The following is a 21,164-nucleotide window of genomic DNA, read 5'->3' as shown; positions in this document are numbered from 1 at the left end:
GTATTTACAATGTAACTAAATATATTAGATAGGTAAAATGTATTTACAATGTAACTAAATATATTAGATAGGTAAAATGTATATACAATATTACTAAATCTATTAGATAGGTAAAATGTATTTACAATGTTACTAAATCTATTAGATAGGTAAAATGTATTTACAATGTTACTAAATCTATTAGATAGGTAAAATGTATTTACAATGTTACTAAATCTTTTAGATAGGTAAAATGTATTTACAATGTTACTAAATCTATTAGATAAGTAAAATGTATTTACAATGTAACTAAATCTATGAGATAGGTAAAATGTATTTACAATGTTACTAAATCTATTACATAGGTAAAATGTATATACAATGTTACTACATCACAAATTCCTATTGTCTGGAACGTAAGTGCACAAATCACGAAGATTATTTGGAAGATCAGAGAAACTGGGCCAAGGTCATTGTTGCTTGTGTAACATTGTTTTTCATAATTTTTATTTCCATGAGTGGTATGAAAGAAACTTTTTAAATACAAAAAGTTTGAATAAGTCACCTTGAACAAGACATGAGATAGGATCAAATAAAACACGAACATTTAGAGGTTGTACGTCTAATGTTGTGATGTCACAGCTAAAGCTGGTACCTGCTTTATCCATTGTGTAACATTACCATTCGGTGAAACATTTCTATATGTATAGAGTCTTTACCCGACATTTACATGTGTAGACACAATCTTAATGTCTACGACATATACATCATGTATAATGTTGAGTGATTGAGGAGTTACCTGGAGAAAAACCACCGACTATGTAACCACTCGGCCACCGCGACCCCATTTATTGAACTGCGTTTAATACTTTATCATACTAACAACACAATTTAGTATGAATGTACATGTATCATATTACATATCTACTTAATTAACTTAAAACTCCCGTTCACTTTCATGTGACGAGTCACATGTACATCTAAAATAAGGTAAAAAGTATTATCTACTTTAATTAAAGTTCCGCTGACTCGTGTGATGTATTGTGTCTAAAATACATTCCATACTGTATTTCCATCTCAGATCTCTACATATGCATCTTCATGTGCATAAGTTTTAGGTTCATGTATGTATAATTGCTGAAGAAAGCTTAAGTCACGTACATGTAGTAATTGAAAAAAAAACCAACAAAAATGCTATTGTCAAAAGGTATAATGTGTTATAATGCTTTGAACTGGTTGCTATATGTGAGTGTTATAACTGTTTTCTAAAGAAAAATAAGATACATTTCATACGTCACTAAACATAATTCGCTCAAAATTGTTATGGTAACTGAGAGTAAGTAAATTACCTGTGATTATTTAACCCGTCATGGTCTGTTGAGAACGTCAACAAAATGACTTTATAGATACTTACTGTCATACGCTCGTATAAAACATCACAAGGAAATTTTGTAGCTTGTCGAACTCTAGTTACTTCAAATACTTAAAATGGTGTTCAGTGAGGCGTGACCGTGCTACAGGTACACACAGCTAAGCTTTAATGTCTAAAAAGGATATGTGAGCGGACACTAAATCAACATCGACAATTGGATAGTCAGGGCAGTTAGTGTTATATTCGTCAGTTTTTGACAAAGCCCGGGAAATGGAGCTAAACTACGACAGGGAAGATAAGGTAAGTGTATTAATTAGATACGTGTTGTATATATGTACAGGTGATACATGTGACCCTCGCATGTACAGGTACATCTTGTGTATGTACAGGAATGGATTGTGAGAACCGGGAGACCATGTATAGCTACGACCGTTATGTAAGGCCTAGGGTTCACTATACTGTGGACAGAGCGGGGAGGATAAGAGGCCCAATGGGCGGTGACACCTATTAACCTACAGGTGTAAGGTTAAGTATGGAGTCTGTTGTACTACCATTCAGCCGTCAGCATTACAGTAAATGATCCATCAAACATATGCCCCTCATGTATCAGATAAAATGTTGTGTCATTTTATCAAATCCCTAAACAAGCTAATTGGTCCATCGACCTTATTTTGAGATTGAGTCATGCTTGGTCGAAAGGCTATTTATATAATAAATTAAACTAAATGGACATTTTCCTCGGATCATGGAGGTCAGGCACAGGGCCATGTATAGTTTCTATATGAAAAAATAGCCAGAAATACATATAGAATAACACTTTTATATGTATTTCTGGCTATTTTTTCATATAGAAACTATATATGGCCCTGTGGGTCAGGTATTAAAAAAAGTAAAACAACATTCTCAATAAACAAAAGGTCAAGAGACCATATCCGGGTTTAACCTCCAGCGCGGGGATGCCAAAATGTGAGCCGACTAAACACGAGGTCATGTAAGAATGAGTTTTATTTCACATTTGATATAGCGCTCGGAATCAGTTGATATCTTTAAACTATTGTGTACGCACTTAGTTGTGGCTGAAGATCTAGATTGCTTGGTTATTTCTCGATATTCCGAAAAGGTATCGTCCGTCGGAGAAAATGTTGATATTATTCCAAAAACATTTCTTTCTTACAGCAATCAATGTAGAAGTATTGGTTATTCGAAATAATAATTGTTTATAAAAGAAGTAATGTCCATTTTGCAAATTGGAGCAATTTCTTCCGGAATTCACGAATCTCGTTTGTTTATGTTCGACATTTGTTAATGTTGATACCAGGGACTTAAAGATGCTCCACCGCCGACAGAGCATAAATGATATTCATCAATTGAACGATAATTGGTGTTTATTTGTGTATATATATGTTTAATTAACACAAAAAACCAATGTAAAATAATTCATTTTGCCTTTGGTGCATGAGCAATCAGTACTTCATTCCATATAGGATATAGTGCCACGGATTTTTTTTTTTGAGATGCAATTAATTATTTTTTTGATATTTTCAACTTGAAGTAAAATTAGAAGCTCAAACTTTTCAATGGCGGTAATGGTGTAAATCAAGTAACTTTTGTAACAGAAGAAAAACACTAAATCGTCTGCTCTGTTTTACTCCTGTTTTTAATAGTGAAAAAATACCATTTGTCAGCGGTGGAGCATCTTTAAATACTATGAAGACCGTGGTTTTTGCATGGATTTCACAATTATAAAGAAGAGCTGTTTGAGAACAGAAACGTTCGTATATGCCAGCCTTTTAAATGTTTAATCATGCGAATGCATTTTTGCCCATTGGGCCTTTTGAAATTCTCAAAATCTGTGTTTCCCCTTAAATTCCTACACAAAACGTACAAACTGGCCCCTTACGCCGCATCTTGAAATTCTCAAAATTCACCATTTTCGTCTTTAAAATGGTGGTCAACAAAATTTTAAAAAATCGATGTGCTGTTACGGATCTTTTGAATTTGAATTTTTTTTGTCATTAAAATTATTCTTTTCAAAAACGTTCACCAAAACTTTAGCAACGTCGACGCCAGGGTGATTCGATAAGCCCCATACCATCAAATTCCTTGTCACTTAACCGGATATTTAACAAAGGTAGACTTCTTCCTGGGTCATCTGGTTACATTTTCGTAGATTGTATTCATGTTGTGTTGTTGCAAGGTGGCAATCCTCTTTTAACACATTAGTGATTAAAACACCACATTTAGTATCTATATGAGTATGGAAATATATTTATTCCTGCTTACTTTATCTATATAGAGATTTATCAAAAAATAATTATTAATGAAAAAAAAAATCAAATTCAAACTTTATCAATCTCTTTACAAAGTACAATGTATAGAGAAACATATTTACAATACTAAACAAATCTAATTTAGAACAGGTCTAATTATAATTTTTTTTTAAAAAGGACTGGCTCTAAGCGTGATTCATGAAATAAGGAAACGAATCTTTGACGCTTTGATGAAGACTATATTGGTGTCTGATACATATCTTAGGACCTCTTTGAAGAAGTCTTTCTCTTTGTCATTTAATCATTTAATTCTAGAAAAAAATCCACTGAAAGGATAATCTTGTACATATGGCTTTCCTGCTAATTAATACAACATTTGCTTTTATCGACTTTCCAAAGAAAAACCTCGGTGTATTTAGCTCTTGGTGTCCATATCAAGTGTCGAACATATACAATGGATATTCGCCAAATCGTAAATTCTGGGGAAAAAACAGATAATTTTTTTATCTGACAACCATGAACTCTGAAATTGTTAAAAGATATTTGAGTAAATCAATCCTCTATTTGGCGAAAATAGAATAGTGACATACCAAACTTGAAACTTGAATTTGCCCAAGATATTTTGATTCTATCTACACGTGGTTTACACTAAATACTTCCATTGAAGTCCCGGCAATAGTTTTCTAACGAACAACAACGATGACCTTGACCTGAACCTGACAAATGCATTTGACCTGTTTCCGTCGATACGGTTATGAATCACTTCCTCGATTACGTACGGAGTAAGTACCATCATCCCCAATACTCTAGAGGTTGCTATCACTGACGTTATATCCACCTCTGGACTAACTTAAGGCAGTACAGAAGAAAAACGACTTCCTTTGAAGATTACAGAGAGAGCGACGCCCAACTTCAAAACAACAGTCAACTATAGAACGAATATAAGTACCTGGCCTACTACTATAGCTTTCTTAAGACGACAACAATATCCTTCGAAAAGTCTTTAGAGCTACAAAACTGCAGCTAGGTCAACCAGTGTGCCGTTACTCAACTTCTTTGCTGTACATCAAAGAATCAAATTCCTAAGTCTCCTCAACTACCTGCAGTGTTACTATGAGATAGTCCAGGGTTGGATAAAACGTTAGTGATAGTAACCCCTGCAGTATCGAGGATGTTATACCCTGTATCCTACTTTGCTTCAGCACCACACGTGTGACTTTGACTAACTCTTTTCTTTTGAAAAAGTGACCTGAGAATCAAGAAAATTGAATTTGTCCAAGATATTTCACAAGGAATTGCCATGGTATTGACAATAAATTACTAATAAATACACGTAGCAACAGCGATCTCGTACCTAAATCTGTCAACCCTGATACTTGAATGTGTACCGGATCTTTCTATATTACATAATGCGTAGAATGACATTTAAAACGAGATTGATAATTTTGTAGAGTTGCAAAAGTATATACTTCACTTATAAACACATTATGACCATTTTTATTAAATTAAATGTTAACTTTCATAACGTCTTATGTTTCCCGCCGTCGTCCAAATTACCGCCCTTAATTAGTTGACTATCACAGCGTCAGAGGCAACACTTTACTGTTAACATTTTTTTCGGTGTTGTAACCTGATCTCAGGCCATCGATATATGTATATCTTCTTATTTTTAAGAAACTTTAATTGTTTTGTTTCGGAAAGGTAGTGGGCCGTAAAATCAACCCATTGTGTAACTGTCCGAACACCAACGTTCTGAGAGACAGGTGGATGGGTACATCAGCAAAATTATTAACATCAGTAATGTCGGGATCATAAGTGCATTGAGACAATACCCCAAGATTAAACTGCATGGTGATAATGTTTCACGTCCATGAACTCACTTATATAGTGTGCATACGTCATAGCTAACCTTCGGCATCACCAAATCACGTGATCTGTGGGATACCTTGTAAACTTTGACAAAATATGCAAAAAATGCATGTTTCGGGAAAAAAAGTACGTAAGTTAGGATAGTATTTCTGTCACCCACTTCCGTATAAATTATGTTCACAGGTGTCTATAGTAGGTACCGTATTGTTAGACTGAATTCGACCTCAAAGCATTCTAAACACACCAAGTCCTATTTGACCTTGGCATGCAATATTTGCACCGACGTGGCTCTGAACGACGGACGGAAAATTTCTAACAGACGGTCGTCTTCAGAAGTACGATTCAGTCCCATTGCCGTCGCGTTGCAGTAAAAATGAAATGACACAATTAAAGGCCCACTACCTTTCCGAAACGGCTTTTAGTTTTTAAAATGGAAATGTAAAACGAGATTGATAATTTTGTAGAGTCGCAAAAATTATCAACTTACCGGTAATGCTACACTTATCATCACCTTCTGAACAATCTAATTTAAATAAATAAACTGTTAATTTTCATATCGCGGGTCGTCTTATGTTTCCCGCCGTCGTCCTAAATGCCGCGCGGTAGTTGATTATCACTGCCCCAGAAGGCAAAACAGTGAAATGAAACCCAACTGTTATCATATATTACGCAGGATATCTTGCATAAGCCTCATGTTATAACCTTATCTTAGGACATCGATATATATTTTCTTTTATGTTATCTATGATTTTTAGAAACCTTTAAATTTTGCTCCGAAAAGGTAGTGGGCCTTTAAGAAAATTCAGCATTTTTCAACAACATTTCTAACATAAACTAAATATCTATTAACCTACCACTATGTTAAGGATGTTTGTAAGCACAATGGCTTGTGCATGCCATCTCTATAACTGCCCACTTGGATGCCGTGATACTAAATGGAATGACCTGCAAATATGCTAAAACCGAATTATGATTTCACAGAATTTTAACTCGATTTTGTAACAATCGTTGGAGTGGTACTATTTTTTTTCAGTTTCAGACTGTTTTTTTTTTTTTTTTTTTTTTTTTAGTTTGCCCACTTTTGTTTAAAAACTTCAAAGCATTTTTGATGTAGACCACTTGCAAAGTGTTTCATTTCGTCACGGTTTTCTCAAAAGTTATATGTAAATCGAGCAGACCAAAATGGTCTATGGAGATCCAAGTTTATATAAAGGGTAACAATTCTCAAATGAACAGCAAGGCATGCTGTGACATAAAAAGACATATTGATATTGCATTGCATGGAGTTCAAATTGTCTTTGCAAACTCTAAATGAACTAAATTAAATTGGTGTCTAGAGACGATTTTCGTCTAAAAAATTGAGCTAAAATAATATCCCATTTACTTGGTTTGATCTATAAATAGACTCCATGACACGTACTAGCGGTAACAGCGCTTTACAAATGACCATACTGACGAACTCACGGTGTAACGATCGTCACGCTTCACACTACCTTTGTGATAGTCGGCGTATTGACGAACTCACGGTGTAACGACCGTCACGCTTCACACTACATTTGTGATAGTCGGCGTGTTGTAGAAATATGGTTCACGGAAGACGGAGGAAAAGCAGTGATGGATCTGGTAACAGGAGCGATCACAATGTCTCGGCGGTGAGGATATACCTAACATCACACGTGCAATAGTCCATTTTATGGCAATGCAGCAAAACATTGCATGAAGTTAATCTGGACTAAACTATATTCATGATATAACATAAGCTTCCAACTTACCACTCCATCCATACATTACCACTCCATCCATACATTGCCACTCCATTCATACATTTAACCATCGTCGACTTCAATCTTACTACTCCATCCATACATTACCACTCCATCCATACATTTACTAATTGGCGATTTACATCTTACCAATCGATCCATACATTTCCACTCCATCCATACATTTCCACTCCATCCATACATTTGTTAATTGCCGACATCCATTCATATACTAATCGCCGATATACATTTTACCACTGCATTCACACACTTCAATTTTTAATTAGTTTGGTTCATTTTATCTACGTACTATTAACAGCCAGGGTCGTTTTAGGACGGCCCCCGTATATGTGGTGTCTTGGGTGTGTGAAGTGCGATGTGCGTGTTCTGAGAGACTGCGGTATGCTCGTGTTGTGTCTTTTAATAGAGCTATATCACTGAAGCATGCCGCCGAAGACACCAAACAACACATCCCACCCGATCACAATATAGTGACAACGGGCGAACAGTCGTTCCACTTCCTTTATGCTGAACGCTAAGTAGGAGCAGAAATGGTGTATCTCGCCTAGAGCCTTCATCACAACGGCGAGCCCTCAAATGATTTGTTAATTGTTAATTTGCCTCTCATGTATGCGACATTAAGCGTGTGTGAAGGGCAAAGTGTGTGTTTTTTGGGAGACAGTGGTAAGAAATAAAATTAGAAAGATGACGAAAGATAAGCCCCTAAATTTAGTCGCCTTTCACGACCATCAATAGGCAATAGGGACAGATACATTTAGCTATCACCAATTTCCAACTTACATCTCCAATAATACATTTCTGGACCAAGATGATTATTTCAGAATATTTTTCGTACACTTTTAGGCATATGTTCACAAACAAAAAATTAGAGGGAGTGTTCATGTACCACTATATTAAAAAATGGAACTCTGAACTGTTGGAGATGGTTGAAATAAATTAGGTAATATTTTTTTCTTCTTCAGACAACCTCGGTCACGATGGATCTAGGGTCACCTGACCGGAAAGTGCCGAAGGACCAGAAGGCAAATGACACCCCCGGTAAACTTTCAGGCCTTTTGTATAGCGTGGAGGAGGTCCCTCCATGGGGCCTATGTATTTTGTTAGGCTTTCAGGTAAGGAATGCAATTCAATCGTAACATTTCGGTCGTATCCGTCATTATTCGGCGGTCAATCGTAAAATTTCGGTCGTTTCCGTCATTGCTCAGCATTCAATCGTAATCATATCTGTTGCTAACGCCAACTAATTTGAAATATCCCAAAACCAAATAAGAGAAACATTTCATTGTATCTCCATTGAATTGAAATGTATTGGACTTATATGTTAAGTTTTGCTAACGTTACATATTTGAGATTAATAATATACAAATATTTCATGGGTTACTGTGCTCTAGTTCATAATATTTAACCCGAGGTGGTGGTAATCAACAAATGTTATATTGCACGAGGCCGAAGGCCGAGTGAAATATAATATTTGTTGATTACCACCCCCGAGGGGTAAATATTATGAACTAGAGCACAGTAACCCATGAAATATTTGTTTTATTACATAATCACCAATTTTTCATTTGAATATTTTTATAAAACTAATACGACAATCACTTAACAAAATCATCAGCACCGTACCGTACGGAAAAGCTTCAAATCCTGTTTAAATTTGACGTATAGCCCACGCACGTCACATTGTAACTCCGGTTTGGATGTCTTATTGTCTTTAACATTATTAGACCTCTATGCAGTCTTTTAATCGAATACATTCGCCGTGTCCGTCCTCTACTCGATAAATGTCTACATGGCGTGCTTGATTCGAGGTCTATAAAGCTAGCGCGAAATATTGAGCGTGAACCTTTGTGGCGTCATAATAACTATTTACTTAACTCACTGTTACGCGCGATTCCTCGGAAGTTTTCTACAAAACTTGACAACAACACCGAGGTGTTCCTAAAGCCGTGCAATATAACATCTCGAACCGTGCAATATAACGTTTCCATGGAAGCGTGCAATATAACTTCGAACTGTGCAATATAACAAGGTTTTATTGAACGGTCGGGATAATAGTTGAAAATATTATATATCCTCATATATAGATTGGTGTAAACAAATTATGTAATATAATATACAACTTTCCTATAAAGCAAATGTGTTCTGTCAATTAAAGTCACCACACCACCATTTTAGTCAGGCTGTCTTGACTAACCTCATTGTGTCGTTTCCTACCTATACTTCTATTATAGAAGTAGAAAGTACATGTGCGTTTCCATTCAGCACTACCTCACCGCGTTCGGAGGGATCCTGACAGTGCCCCTAATCCTGTACCGTGTGTTCTGTATAGCGGAGGATAGAGTCGGTCTTAGTGAAGTGATTGGAACCATTTTCTTCTGCTCCGGAATGGCCACATTGCTACAGACAACTTTCGGAGTCAGGTCTGTATTCATATGTTCTCATGGTCGGCTGGTCAAACTCCCACCAAAATCAGACGGTAATTCGTATATGCTTTGGTTCAACAACCCTCAGGATCGGTAGACCAAATTTATTCACATTTCTTTTCTACTTGACAATTCTTTGATGTCTCGACTTCAGAGAGGAAAGAAATGTATGTCTACATATATGAAATGCAAAAGAGAGCCCGGCTATTATTACTGTAAATAAACCATTGACCGTTCAAGTTTAAACTTCGAGATTCAGAATATCGAACTTTGACCTTATATTTCAGACTGCCAATCATCCAGGGAGGTTCTTTCACCTTCCTCACGCCGACCTTTGCCATCCTGTCCCTCCCAATATGGTCTTGTGAGTACACAGAAGCCGAGAATGGTATGTATGTAAGCCTTCGACACATACTAACTTTCAATCTATCACTGTTTGGGCTTGAGACTTACAAGGAACACGTGTCATGTATTGTTTATATGTCGATTCCCCCACCCCCGTAGTTACTTAAGGAATGATTTTCATTTTTTGTTGTTTACTGGTGTGTAAACTGCATTTTTTGTAGATATTAAAATGTTGAAATATCTGTACAAAAAATGCAGTTTACACACCAGTAAACAACAAAAAATTAAAAAAAAAAATCCTTATATTTACATTTCGACCGACCATTTCATTTAAATTTAGTGTTCCGGTGAAATAAAACTTCGTTTTTTCAACGTTATACGATTGATGGAACAGCTGAGTAATTGATGGAATCGCGAAACAGCTGGCTCCAATTTGGCGGGAAAATGTGTCAAGTTCCGGGAGTAAATAAAATATAGTTCCACAATAACTTTAGCGTTTTTAATCCATTTATTCCATATGTTTTCATTTTTTATGTTTTTAATATTAACACAATGCTTTCCATTGCATTCAAACTGATGTTGATATCGAACCTTTGTCATGGCATATATATTTTGGCCTAACCGGATGCGCATTCACATAAGGGCGGAAGTCAGTGTTTCGGTTTGTGTTCTTGTGCAGCAGCCCCTCTGCGTTTACGCAAGTGTAAACGATTGCCCGGTTAGTAAGGTTATATAGGAAGGTGAAAACGGAAATGTAAATCTTTAAAGATGCTCCACCGCCGACAGAGCATAAATGATATTCATCATTTGAACAATAATTGGTGTTTATTCGTATAGATATATGTCTAATTAACACAAAAAATAATCTAAAATGATTTGTTTCGCTTTTGGTGCAAGCGCAATCAGTACTTCATTCTACATATGATATAGTGACACGGAATTTTTTCGGGATGCAATTAATTATTTTTCATATTTTTAACTTGAAGTAAAATTAGAAGCTCAAACTTTTCAATGGTGGTAATGGTGTAAAGTAAGTAACTTTTGTAACTCAAGAAAAATACTAAATCGTCTGCTTCTGTTTTTGATAGTGAAAAAATACCATTTGTCAGCGGTGGAGCATCTTTAAGTGATAAACAGAAATTATGTATCATACAATGTAAACACCCTGCCTACCAATTGTTTTTAAAGTTTTGTTATGTCGTTTCAAGTCATTATAAATGTGCACCTTGTTGTGTTATCAAAACTTACGTATGCTGTACCCAATAAAAGCTTCTCCCGGCATACCTTATGGATTGTAACTTTGTGTATCCGTTCTGTGTTGTGTAGGACTCCGAAACCTAACGGATCTACCGCCATACGGAAGTCCGGCACATCAGGAGATGTGGCATATGCGCCTGCGCGAGGTAAGTTTTTTTCCCATTGAAAAGAATACAGACAATTACGGTTGTTGAATTTTACTGCATTACTTAGTAAAATAGTCTACTCATTTTGACTAATAGAATTCTGGTCAGCTAATTTAGAAATCGTTAAATGTTTTTTTTTTTCAGATACAGGGTGCCATCATGGTGGCGTCTGTGTTCCAAGTTGTGATTGGTTTAACTGGGATAATGGGCGTGGTCCTCCGATTTATAGGCCCCCTAGCGGTCACTCCCACCGTGGCATTGATTGGTCTAGGACTGTTTCCGGAGGCGGCCGATCTGGCTTCTAAACAGTGGTACATCGCTGTAATGTAAGTTTCATCAAGTAGATGGACATTCTAAATTTATGAATGGTGAAATATTAATGTTGTCCTACATCGCTGTCATTTAATGCAATAGAGAATCTTCGGAATTTGCTTAGGAACTTCTTAGCAATTTCTTTGTTATATTTCAAGATTAAATCTGCATTTATTAATCGTGATTTTCCCCAGGACGATGGTGCTGATAGCCTTATTTTCCCAGTATCTCCGGGATATTTCAAAGAATAAATCTGCATTCACTAATCATGTCTTTCCTACCACATTTTCCCCAGGACGATGGTGCTGATAGCCTTATTTTCCCAGTACCTCCGGGATATTTCTATTCCGGTCTGCCGGTTTTCCAGGGAAACCGGATGTGGAACATATAAACTTCCCATCTTTAAATTATTTCCGGTAAGTGCAACTAAAACTATGTGTTTCCTCTCTGTAATGTTGTTTGAGAAATTCTACGTTCGAGAAAAAAATCCATTTACCTGGCACCTACCAACAGTGTTGGTATCATTACCAATGTAATATGATCAGGTAGGATTTATTGCATGGTATCTTCATCTTCAGAACGTTTCAATGAGCCTAGTGGTATTTTTAGCACCTGATAGTGGGTTGTCTGTAAACAATTAACTGTAAATATCGCATTTTATCAGAATTCACAGCTTGTTCTCCGAACGTTGTAAAGGGATCTGCCTCAATTTTCATATGTCGGCTTCCCTGCAGGTAGGGCGTTAGAATTGTACCTGCTGTCCTTATTGCATGTCCATAAAAGGCGACTAAATTTAGGATATTAGATTTCTGTCCTTTACAATAATATTTTTCTTGTCTTCCTATAGGGCTTTCTTCTTCGTGACGTCTACCTTGATAACACCTACTTTTGGTGAGGTACACTCTGGATTGTCATTAAAAGTTTGGTTTGTCCATTTAATGTCAGCATAACGAAACTGGGAGGGCTTACTTTTCAATGTTGAACTTCACTGAGGAGACCACTATAAAATATGCAAGCGTTTTCACTACTACAGAGTACAGAAATTTAACACAAACATTCCGCAGTCTCCAAAAGTATGCAAACACGAAACAAGATTGCATACAGTGAGGCCATGTTTAAAGTTATGTAACTGACTAGGACTTTAAAACGTGATAAACTATCTAACAATCTATTTAAAATGGATTCCATATTCCGTAAGGACATGTCAGTATGCTGTTATACCAATCTACAATGAGGAATCCGATTTCATTTGTGGTAATTAGGTGTTTCTACAGGGTAGCTATCTTACCAACTTGTATGTTTATTTCCTTCATAAGAATTAACGTCCTTCTAAAAACCCGAGTCATTTAAGGTCGATCGTTCATGTGTGCAAAGCGTTGCGATGTGTGAGTTTTTGGAAGGCTGCGATATATTCGTATTGTGTCTTCTTGTAATGGTGTAACTTTGACCATTTTTATAGTGCTATCTCACTGAAACATGACGCCGAAGACACCGAACAAGCACAAACCACCCGGTTACATTATACTGAGCGCTAAGCAAGAAAAGAAACTTTGTACTGACAACGTGCCAACCAGTCGACCACTCTTTACACTGAGCGCTAAGCAAGAACAGAAACGACCACTTTTATAGACTTTGCTGTGTCTGCCAGAGTACAGAACCCAGAGCCTACCTCGCAGGAGCAAGCGCTAAACTCGAGGCCAAAAGTAAGGCGATGTCGAGGGAAAAGTTAGTAAGATGAAAGTCGGTTAGGAAGAAGAGGTATCATAACATTCGAAAGGATTTAGCCGCCTTTACTATCCTGCAATAGGGGCAACCGGTACAATTCTCACGCCCTTCCTGCAGGCAGTCCAGAAGTAAATGCCTACTAATATACATGTAACCTCAAGGTGTTACTGGCGATGTTGACGGCCTGGGGGATTTGCGGCATTCTGACAGCAGCCGGAGTGTTCCCCGCAGAGCCTAGTGGATGGGGATACGACGCTCGTACAGACACCAAACTCAATGTGCTCACCGATTCCAAGTGGTTCCGCTTTCCGTATCCAGGTAAAACTAACGACAATAATATAATTAAACTTTACTAAAAACTATTGTTGTGGTAGGTTAAACCTTGAGACAGCGCTAAGTCTAAGCTCTTTACAGATTGAGTTTACAAATTGTCTCTACGACATGTTGTATAAAAATGGTTTAGTTAACACTTCATTGATTATGAGTTCAGGCTGACTTGGGAATGGCCTTGTTTGTACTGACCGAGTTTTGCTACGAATATTCTGGGCGTTACTCCTCGTCAAAACCTAACAGGTCGTACAATGGAACCTGTTTCTAATAGGGCGTAAAGCGAAATTATGTAATTGTCGCATTCAGATGCAGATTGCTTGAGATAGGATGTCGCACACATGAACTCTGGGCCACTACAACACATTAAGAAGCAAATAAAAATACCAGATGTGATTAGTATTCAATCGACGATGTAAGACCCCTCGCGCGCTTTCATCCGGGCCATCGAAAGTGATTGGTATAAGTTGTATAACTTATTTCGCAAATGGTGGCTTCGGGTTACCTTAAAAGCGATGCTATAAAAATATTGGACATGTTGATATCATGCTAGTGATTCGGTACTTGTGAATTTGTTTTGAAGCTCAAAAAATGTTACAACAAGTTTAGTAGAATTGCATTTATCAACGTATATCCTGCCACACTATTCACACAAGTATTACACGAAAGTAAATAAAATAATTGTATCAATTATCAATTATATATACATGTAGTGTACATGCAGTATAGCTTTCTCCAGGTAAATCAAGATACACATGTCTGGCGTTGTCATTAAAGTGAAAAGACGGGCATTGAAACTAGTCTAAATGTATTCGTTGGCCTTCCAAAAGTCCATATATATCAAAACGACGGTCGATGGAAAAGCCCCTTGTAAAATTTGCACAGTTCTAAAAATAATTCGAGGCTGCATGGGAATGTCAACACAGACAAAGCCACCCAGAGGACGTTTTAGGATTCCTTTAATTTAAATTCGCATGAAGAGCGATTTTGGTGCGAAGTTTTATTCTTCTATTTCATAAGAAATTATACTGGGTATATATATCAACACTATTTTACCGACTTTATCCTCCCTTTGCCCGACTTTTCACTTTAAAACAGAGAGGCTTACTCTATTGTTTTTTTGGTTGACAATTTCGATACGATATTTCAATTATGAATTGTACTAAACTTACTCTTGCTCTGCATCACATCGACATGGCCTTTTTGACGTTTCAGGTCAGTGGGGTGTACCAACTGTCAGTACCGCAGGGGTGTTCGGGATGTTGGCTGGTGTTATCTCATCCATGATAGAGTCCGTTGGCGACTACATCGCATGCGCACGACTGTCTGGGGCGCCACCTCCGCCAGATCATGCGGTAAACAGGGGTAGGTAACTTTTATTTTACAGTGCCTTGTATTCTAAGGGGTGTAGAATCATGGTACAATACACATTCTTGCATAAGCTTGGCGAAATATAAAGACATGCAGCAGATTGATTTGATTGTGCAGATATGATTATAATCTTTGATTCCAACCGTCCAGGCAGATATTCTACAGACAGTGATAGATGTAGCTTAAGGGTTAATAAGCATTTCCGACAGAATTGACAATTGTTGACTTGTTCTGGCAGGACACACAGGACATACTAATATATATATATACACTTAACATTCACAGTGAAATATTTATAATCTACAAAATAATGCATATGGTACTAGTTATGAAAAATTGAATTAATGGAGCTCGTGAATACTATTGATACATGTTGCAATAAATATATGCATTATTGACTACATCATTGAAAGCAGTATCGAATTAAAAAGCATTTAATCGTTCATATTAGTACATGTATGTATCTTGGTAATATGAATTGAAGGATCGCTAAATGTCAATCACACTGTCCGGTACCGCTTGTGACATTGCGTATTGTAGTGGATGCAACGTTTGCTCCGACATGGAATAATAGAATCTTACATGGGTCTGTGAAGTGGACAGGGATATCTCGACCCGAGTGAAAGGTTTTGGCCGGTCAACCCGAGGCTTGCCGAGTGTTGACAGCCAAAATCTTTCACGAGGGTTGAGATATCCCTGTCCACTTCACAGACCCATGTTTGATTCTTTTTCTTCCATACTAAGAGAAAAAAGTGATGAAATTCCGCTTGGTTTCCAGCTATTTCATCGCGCCATTATCGCAGGAACGTCGTTATGCGTCAAAATTGATGACGTCATCTACAATGCGCGCCGCATGTATTGATGACGTCACGTTATTGTCTAGCGCGTGTGAGCTGTCTTACATCCCCCTGTGTAAGATAGAGTTATTTTTTCCCTAGCAAGATAGAGATATCCCTGTGAAGTATGGGAGAATACACGGTACACTCGCGGTTGTGAACATAAGGCGTGGCTATATTCTGCATTGCGATCGGTCGGTCAATTGATTTCTTTAACCAAACTGATGGACACTGAAACTTTTCTGAAATTTCGTTACATATTTTCTTTTATGGGTTGATAATTTACAAGCCAATGAATATGATCCTTACAAACAACATTGAATTATCATGATATTAAACATTGTCACACGTTTCCTCTGTCAGGTATAGGAATGGAGGGGATCGCTTGTATCCTGGCTGGCGCGTGGGGTTCCGGAAGTGGGACCACGTCATATAGTGAAAATATTGGCGCGATCGGCATCACCAAGGTAACGTAATCGTCTCATGGATTTGACTGGTCAATGTGACAAAAAAAATAATTTTGATAATTTTGATAATATAGTAAATATGCAGGCCGTCCTTACATGACCATAGCTGTTAATAGGACGTCAATAAATCAAACAAACAAATCAACGGGTGGTTAGACTCATCAACATTATAGGGGTACACATAATTTGCAGATTCAACAATTTTGCAATTTTGTCCAAAGTGATAACAAAAATAAAACTATTATGTTTTAATCATAGGTTGGCAGCCGACGGGTAGTGCAAGTTGGAGGCTTCATAATGCTTTTACTTGGCTGTCTAGGAAAATTCGGGGCTTTGTTCGTCACTATCCCAGAACCTGTCATTGGAGGCATGTTTCTCATCATGTTCGGTAGGTGTGACATCATAGTGGTAGTTGTGACATAATAGTGGTAGGTGTGACATCATAGTGGTAGGTGTGACATCATAGTGGTAGGTGTGACATCATAGTGGTAGGTGTGACGTCATAGTGGTAGGTGTGACATCATAGTGGTAGGTGTGACATCATAGTGGTAGGTGTGACATCATAGTGGTAGGTGTGACATCATAGTGGTAGGTGTGACGTCATAGTGGTAGGTGTGACATCTTATTTCATACTGCGTCTTCTTTCGTAGACATGACATTATCTATCATGTACGACAACCCTCCAAATGCGTTACGGTTTTTCATGCGGACTATTCGCGCAAACTTGAGATCAGGATTGTCAGGATTGTCTTCTGTCTTTCATTAATTACTCCACTGCCATGTCAACGATTAAATACACAAGCAATATTCATATCATATTGCTCTTTTATCTCCTTCAATAACATGCTTTTGTTTGAAAGACTACAAACGACTAGGCGATTTTCATCTTTTACCTGTGCATCTAAGGGATGTGATAGTTAACATTATTTTATGTTGTTTAAGCATTTAATATAACTACACAAAATGTTTCTAGCTCGAGCGCAAAATGAAGTGGACGACCCGGTAAAGATTGCTTGTCAATCATACCTATAACTTGAATAAGACCAGTTTACCGTGAATACGTATATGTCCTCAGAAGAATGAATACCGTTATTAATATCGTGTATTCAAATGGTCACCATGAGTAAAATCACAGACACTCTTCTGATTTAAATATGATCTGTCAGATCGTGCAACATGATCACGTGGTTTTCCAGGAATGGTGGTGTCGGTGGGATTGTCCAACCTTCAGTTTGTGGACCTGTCGTCATCCCGCAATATATTTGTGCTGGGAACATCATTATTTTTCGGCCTCTCATTCCCGGTCTGGATCAAAGCACATCCCGGCAGAATAAACACAGGTAAGTGACATGTATTTATATTTTAGATTCATCTTATATTCCTGTGCAGATCATTACTTTATAGCCGTTCATGTGATGTTAAAGAAACTTGCATTATGTGTTGTACAAAAAAAGAGTACGAAAATATTCTGGATTGAATAGGGTTTATAATACGTATTATATCCTTCATTCACAGGAAGTGACGTAATGGACCAAATCATTTCTGTATTACTGGGAACCAACATGTTTGTAGGAGGTGTGATCGGCCTAATACTGGACAACACCATTCCAGGTAGATATGATAGGCATTTTGAAAAAAAAGCTTCCCCCCCCCCCCAATTTTTTTATTCGCCAAGATATGAATACGTTTGCAATATTTCATGAGTGTTGTTTGCATAACAGTCAGTTCCAATGTCCGTTATTGAAGTATTCTTGTTTATCATTTGCATTAAAGTGTACTTTTGACAAAGTTAATCAAATACGATTGAACTGAAACTTGGTCAACGTAGTGTTTGCATTATTTGTAAACGGACAAAGAAGATAAAAATGTTGAAACCCCAGACGTTTTGAGAATTTGTGTGGAAGGCCATTTTTGATACATCCTATTGAACCGAAACTTAATCAAAGCTCTTTGTGTAAAAATGCTCTGTTCTGGTGTTTTGGGACTAAGTAATCTGTGTACTCAAACATATGAAGTTAAAGATTTTAATTGGTTCTAATAATGTTCAGCCCTGCAGGTAGGGCGTTAGAATTGTACCCGCTGCCCCTATTGCATGATCGTAAAAAGCGACTGAATTTAGGATCTTATCTTTTCACTCTTCATGTTTCCTAATGCCTCCCTTGGCACCGACTCACTTTTGGCGGTGGAGTTGAGCGATCGGCCTTGCGAGGAAGGCTCTGGGTTCTGTCCCCTGGCCGAGACACACCAAAGTCTATAAAAGTGGTAGTCTCTGCTCCTACTTAGCGTTCAGCATAACGGGAGTGGGACGACTGGTTCGCCCGTTGTCAGTATAATGTGACCGGGTGGGGTGTCTTGCTTGGTGTCTTCGGCGACATGCTTCAGTGATATAACACTATAAAAAGGGCAACAGTTCCATTATATAAGAAGACACAACATGAATATACCGCAGTGTCCCACAACAAGCACCTCGCACAACATCATGCAACATACCGCATACTTGTGAGGCCGTCCTTAAATGACCATAGCTGTTAGGACGTTAATTAATCAAACAAACAAACAAACAGTGGTGATAAACTAAACAAAATGTTGTTTGAAATCTACTTTTTGAAAAAAAATGTTAAAAAAAAAACTATTGAAACATACATGAAGTCGATCCTATAGAGAAATATTTGTCCTCTTTGTGTTTTGTCAAATGGGCTTATCATTTTATTTTATACTTTAATGTAAAGCAGATTAGGAGAGACAAATAATTACGCATAATTCATGTTGAGCTAACATTTGATCACAGTAAATTAATATATTTAGTGTACATGTAAATTGATATACATACCTTATATATAACAGGCACTGATGAGGAGCGAGGTATAAAGAAATGGCGGGAAATGACCAGTACGACAGAAGGGGAAACGAAACAGAGCAATGTATATGACCTTCCTCTAATACAGCCTTTCTTGGACAAAATCTCGTGCTGGCGGTACTTCCCCATGTGTCCCGCTTTTAGTGGTTGTCGGCGGCGCCGTCGGGAGGACAATACTAAGAAATCGTATTATAACGAGGGATATTCTGCTGGACAGGAAAATGGCGTAATCGACGTCACAAAACTGTAACCATAGATCCTTTTTTCTTGTAAACAATGCAAAATAATCGGAACTATTCATCATTTCATCAATGAAAGCGAACTAAATGTCTCGAAAGTTTAAGGGTAAGATTTACAAAAATTGAATTACAGGAAAATTAATTGAACTTAAGACAAGTTTTTATTTTTTAACTAGTAGGAATATATCTTCTTGAGTCAAAGAACTGATATTGAAGTAACTTAAGTGAATTTGGAAAGGTGAAAATTATTAAGTTTATTATAAATGATTAATTGACGAAATTAATATATCAATTAGTAATGATATACATTTCTACCTTTGTTTTTCATCCTTAAAATATTTAAAGTTATTTGTGCCATAACTAGCCGAAAAATTTGACATGTCATTTTTTTTTCAGTAATCTATTGGAAACCATAAGGTTTGATTAGTTAAGCTGTTAAAATCATTCAAATGGACAGACATGTATTGTGCCATATAAACATTAGCTACAACACAGAATTTATGCACTGTAAAATTATTGTTTGTTGTGCTATTTGTATGGCTAGATGGCAATATACTAGAAGAAATCACTTTACAATTACTTATAAACAGTAAAATTGTGAAATGAAATTGTATACCACACCTTGGCTTCATGGCCTGACCGTATGTACTCATTTCTCTGTACTATGGATCTAAATACATTGATTTTCAGTGGTACTGCCAAAAATCATTTTCAGCTCTTATTTGTACTTGTAAAAAGAAAACCTATGCATAATAAGTATTGAAACTCGATTAAGATTTTGTACATAAATTGTGCTACATGTTTATACAGTGTATATAAAAAATATTAAATATTATATATGTTCTAATGTCAAGTAGTTTGTTTTTGTACCTCTGTCACGATGGTCTAGATGGTGAGAGTGTTTAAAATTCCGCAGAAAGAAATCGAAGGGAAGCAACTCTGATAAATCTGATTCCTCAGATTTTTTAGGGAATATAGTGGTAAAATGCGAATTAAGGGAAACAATTCTATTGAAGTCCCTCGGATTCTGGTTGTGTATATTATCCAATATTTGTTTGTAACAAAATCACATTTAAACACAAACACTTTCTAACATATAAAGAGTCATTACAGAATAATCACTTCCATGGTATTACCCATAATGAAGTTGTTTGCGAGCTATTTTCACGACTTAAATGAGGAAATAAAGAGAACATCGATAATTTGTTAACGATTGTTATTGATGTGGTCATAGTAACTATGGTATAACATTAAGAACATATCTTCCCGTGCGATATAATATACAATTAAAGATTTTTGATGAGGTCGATGCATGTTTTTATTGACCAAAGAAAAATTGTCGACCGAGGACGTAGTCAAGGATTAAAAAGCGTCACCTACGTCCCGACCTCTTTGTTTCCTCTTCCGTTATTTTATGCGCTACACAGGAGCAGAAAAAAAATCACTTTTATATACCGTGTCTCTCAGCCAAGCGACAGAACCCAGAACCTACCTGACAAGGGCGAGCAGTCTTGGTTTGGTTTTTGATATAACATTTCTTGTACGTCCTATTAACAGCAAGGGTCATTTAAGGACGGCATCCCGT

General features: G+C 37.0%; 1 protein-coding gene across 1 annotated transcript; it reads left to right on the top strand.

Moving 5' to 3' along the window:
- The first annotated feature begins 1,263 nt into the window (after nucleotides 1-1,263).
- Nucleotides 1,264-20,426, top strand: LOC138314327 (solute carrier family 23 member 1-like). The gene is made up of 14 exons (XM_069254610.1): nucleotides 1,264-1,651; nucleotides 8,237-8,386; nucleotides 9,537-9,694; nucleotides 9,985-10,085; nucleotides 11,369-11,445; nucleotides 11,590-11,771; nucleotides 12,053-12,173; nucleotides 13,644-13,800; nucleotides 15,025-15,174; nucleotides 16,380-16,483; nucleotides 16,742-16,871; nucleotides 17,680-17,823; nucleotides 17,999-18,094; nucleotides 19,328-20,426. The coding sequence occupies exons 1-14, from the start codon at nucleotides 1,622-1,624 to the stop codon at nucleotides 19,588-19,590; spliced, it is 1,863 nt and encodes a 620-aa protein (XP_069110711.1). The 5' UTR covers nucleotides 1,264-1,621; the 3' UTR covers nucleotides 19,591-20,426.
- Nucleotides 20,427-21,164: the final 738 nt, after the last annotated feature.

The sequence above is a fragment of the Argopecten irradians genome, chromosome 2 (genome assembly GCF_041381155.1).
Source record: "Argopecten irradians isolate NY chromosome 2, Ai_NY, whole genome shotgun sequence".
Taxonomy (NCBI): Eukaryota; Metazoa; Mollusca; class Bivalvia; order Pectinida; family Pectinidae; genus Argopecten; species Argopecten irradians.
This window is presented reverse-complemented; position numbering and strand designations above follow the sequence as displayed.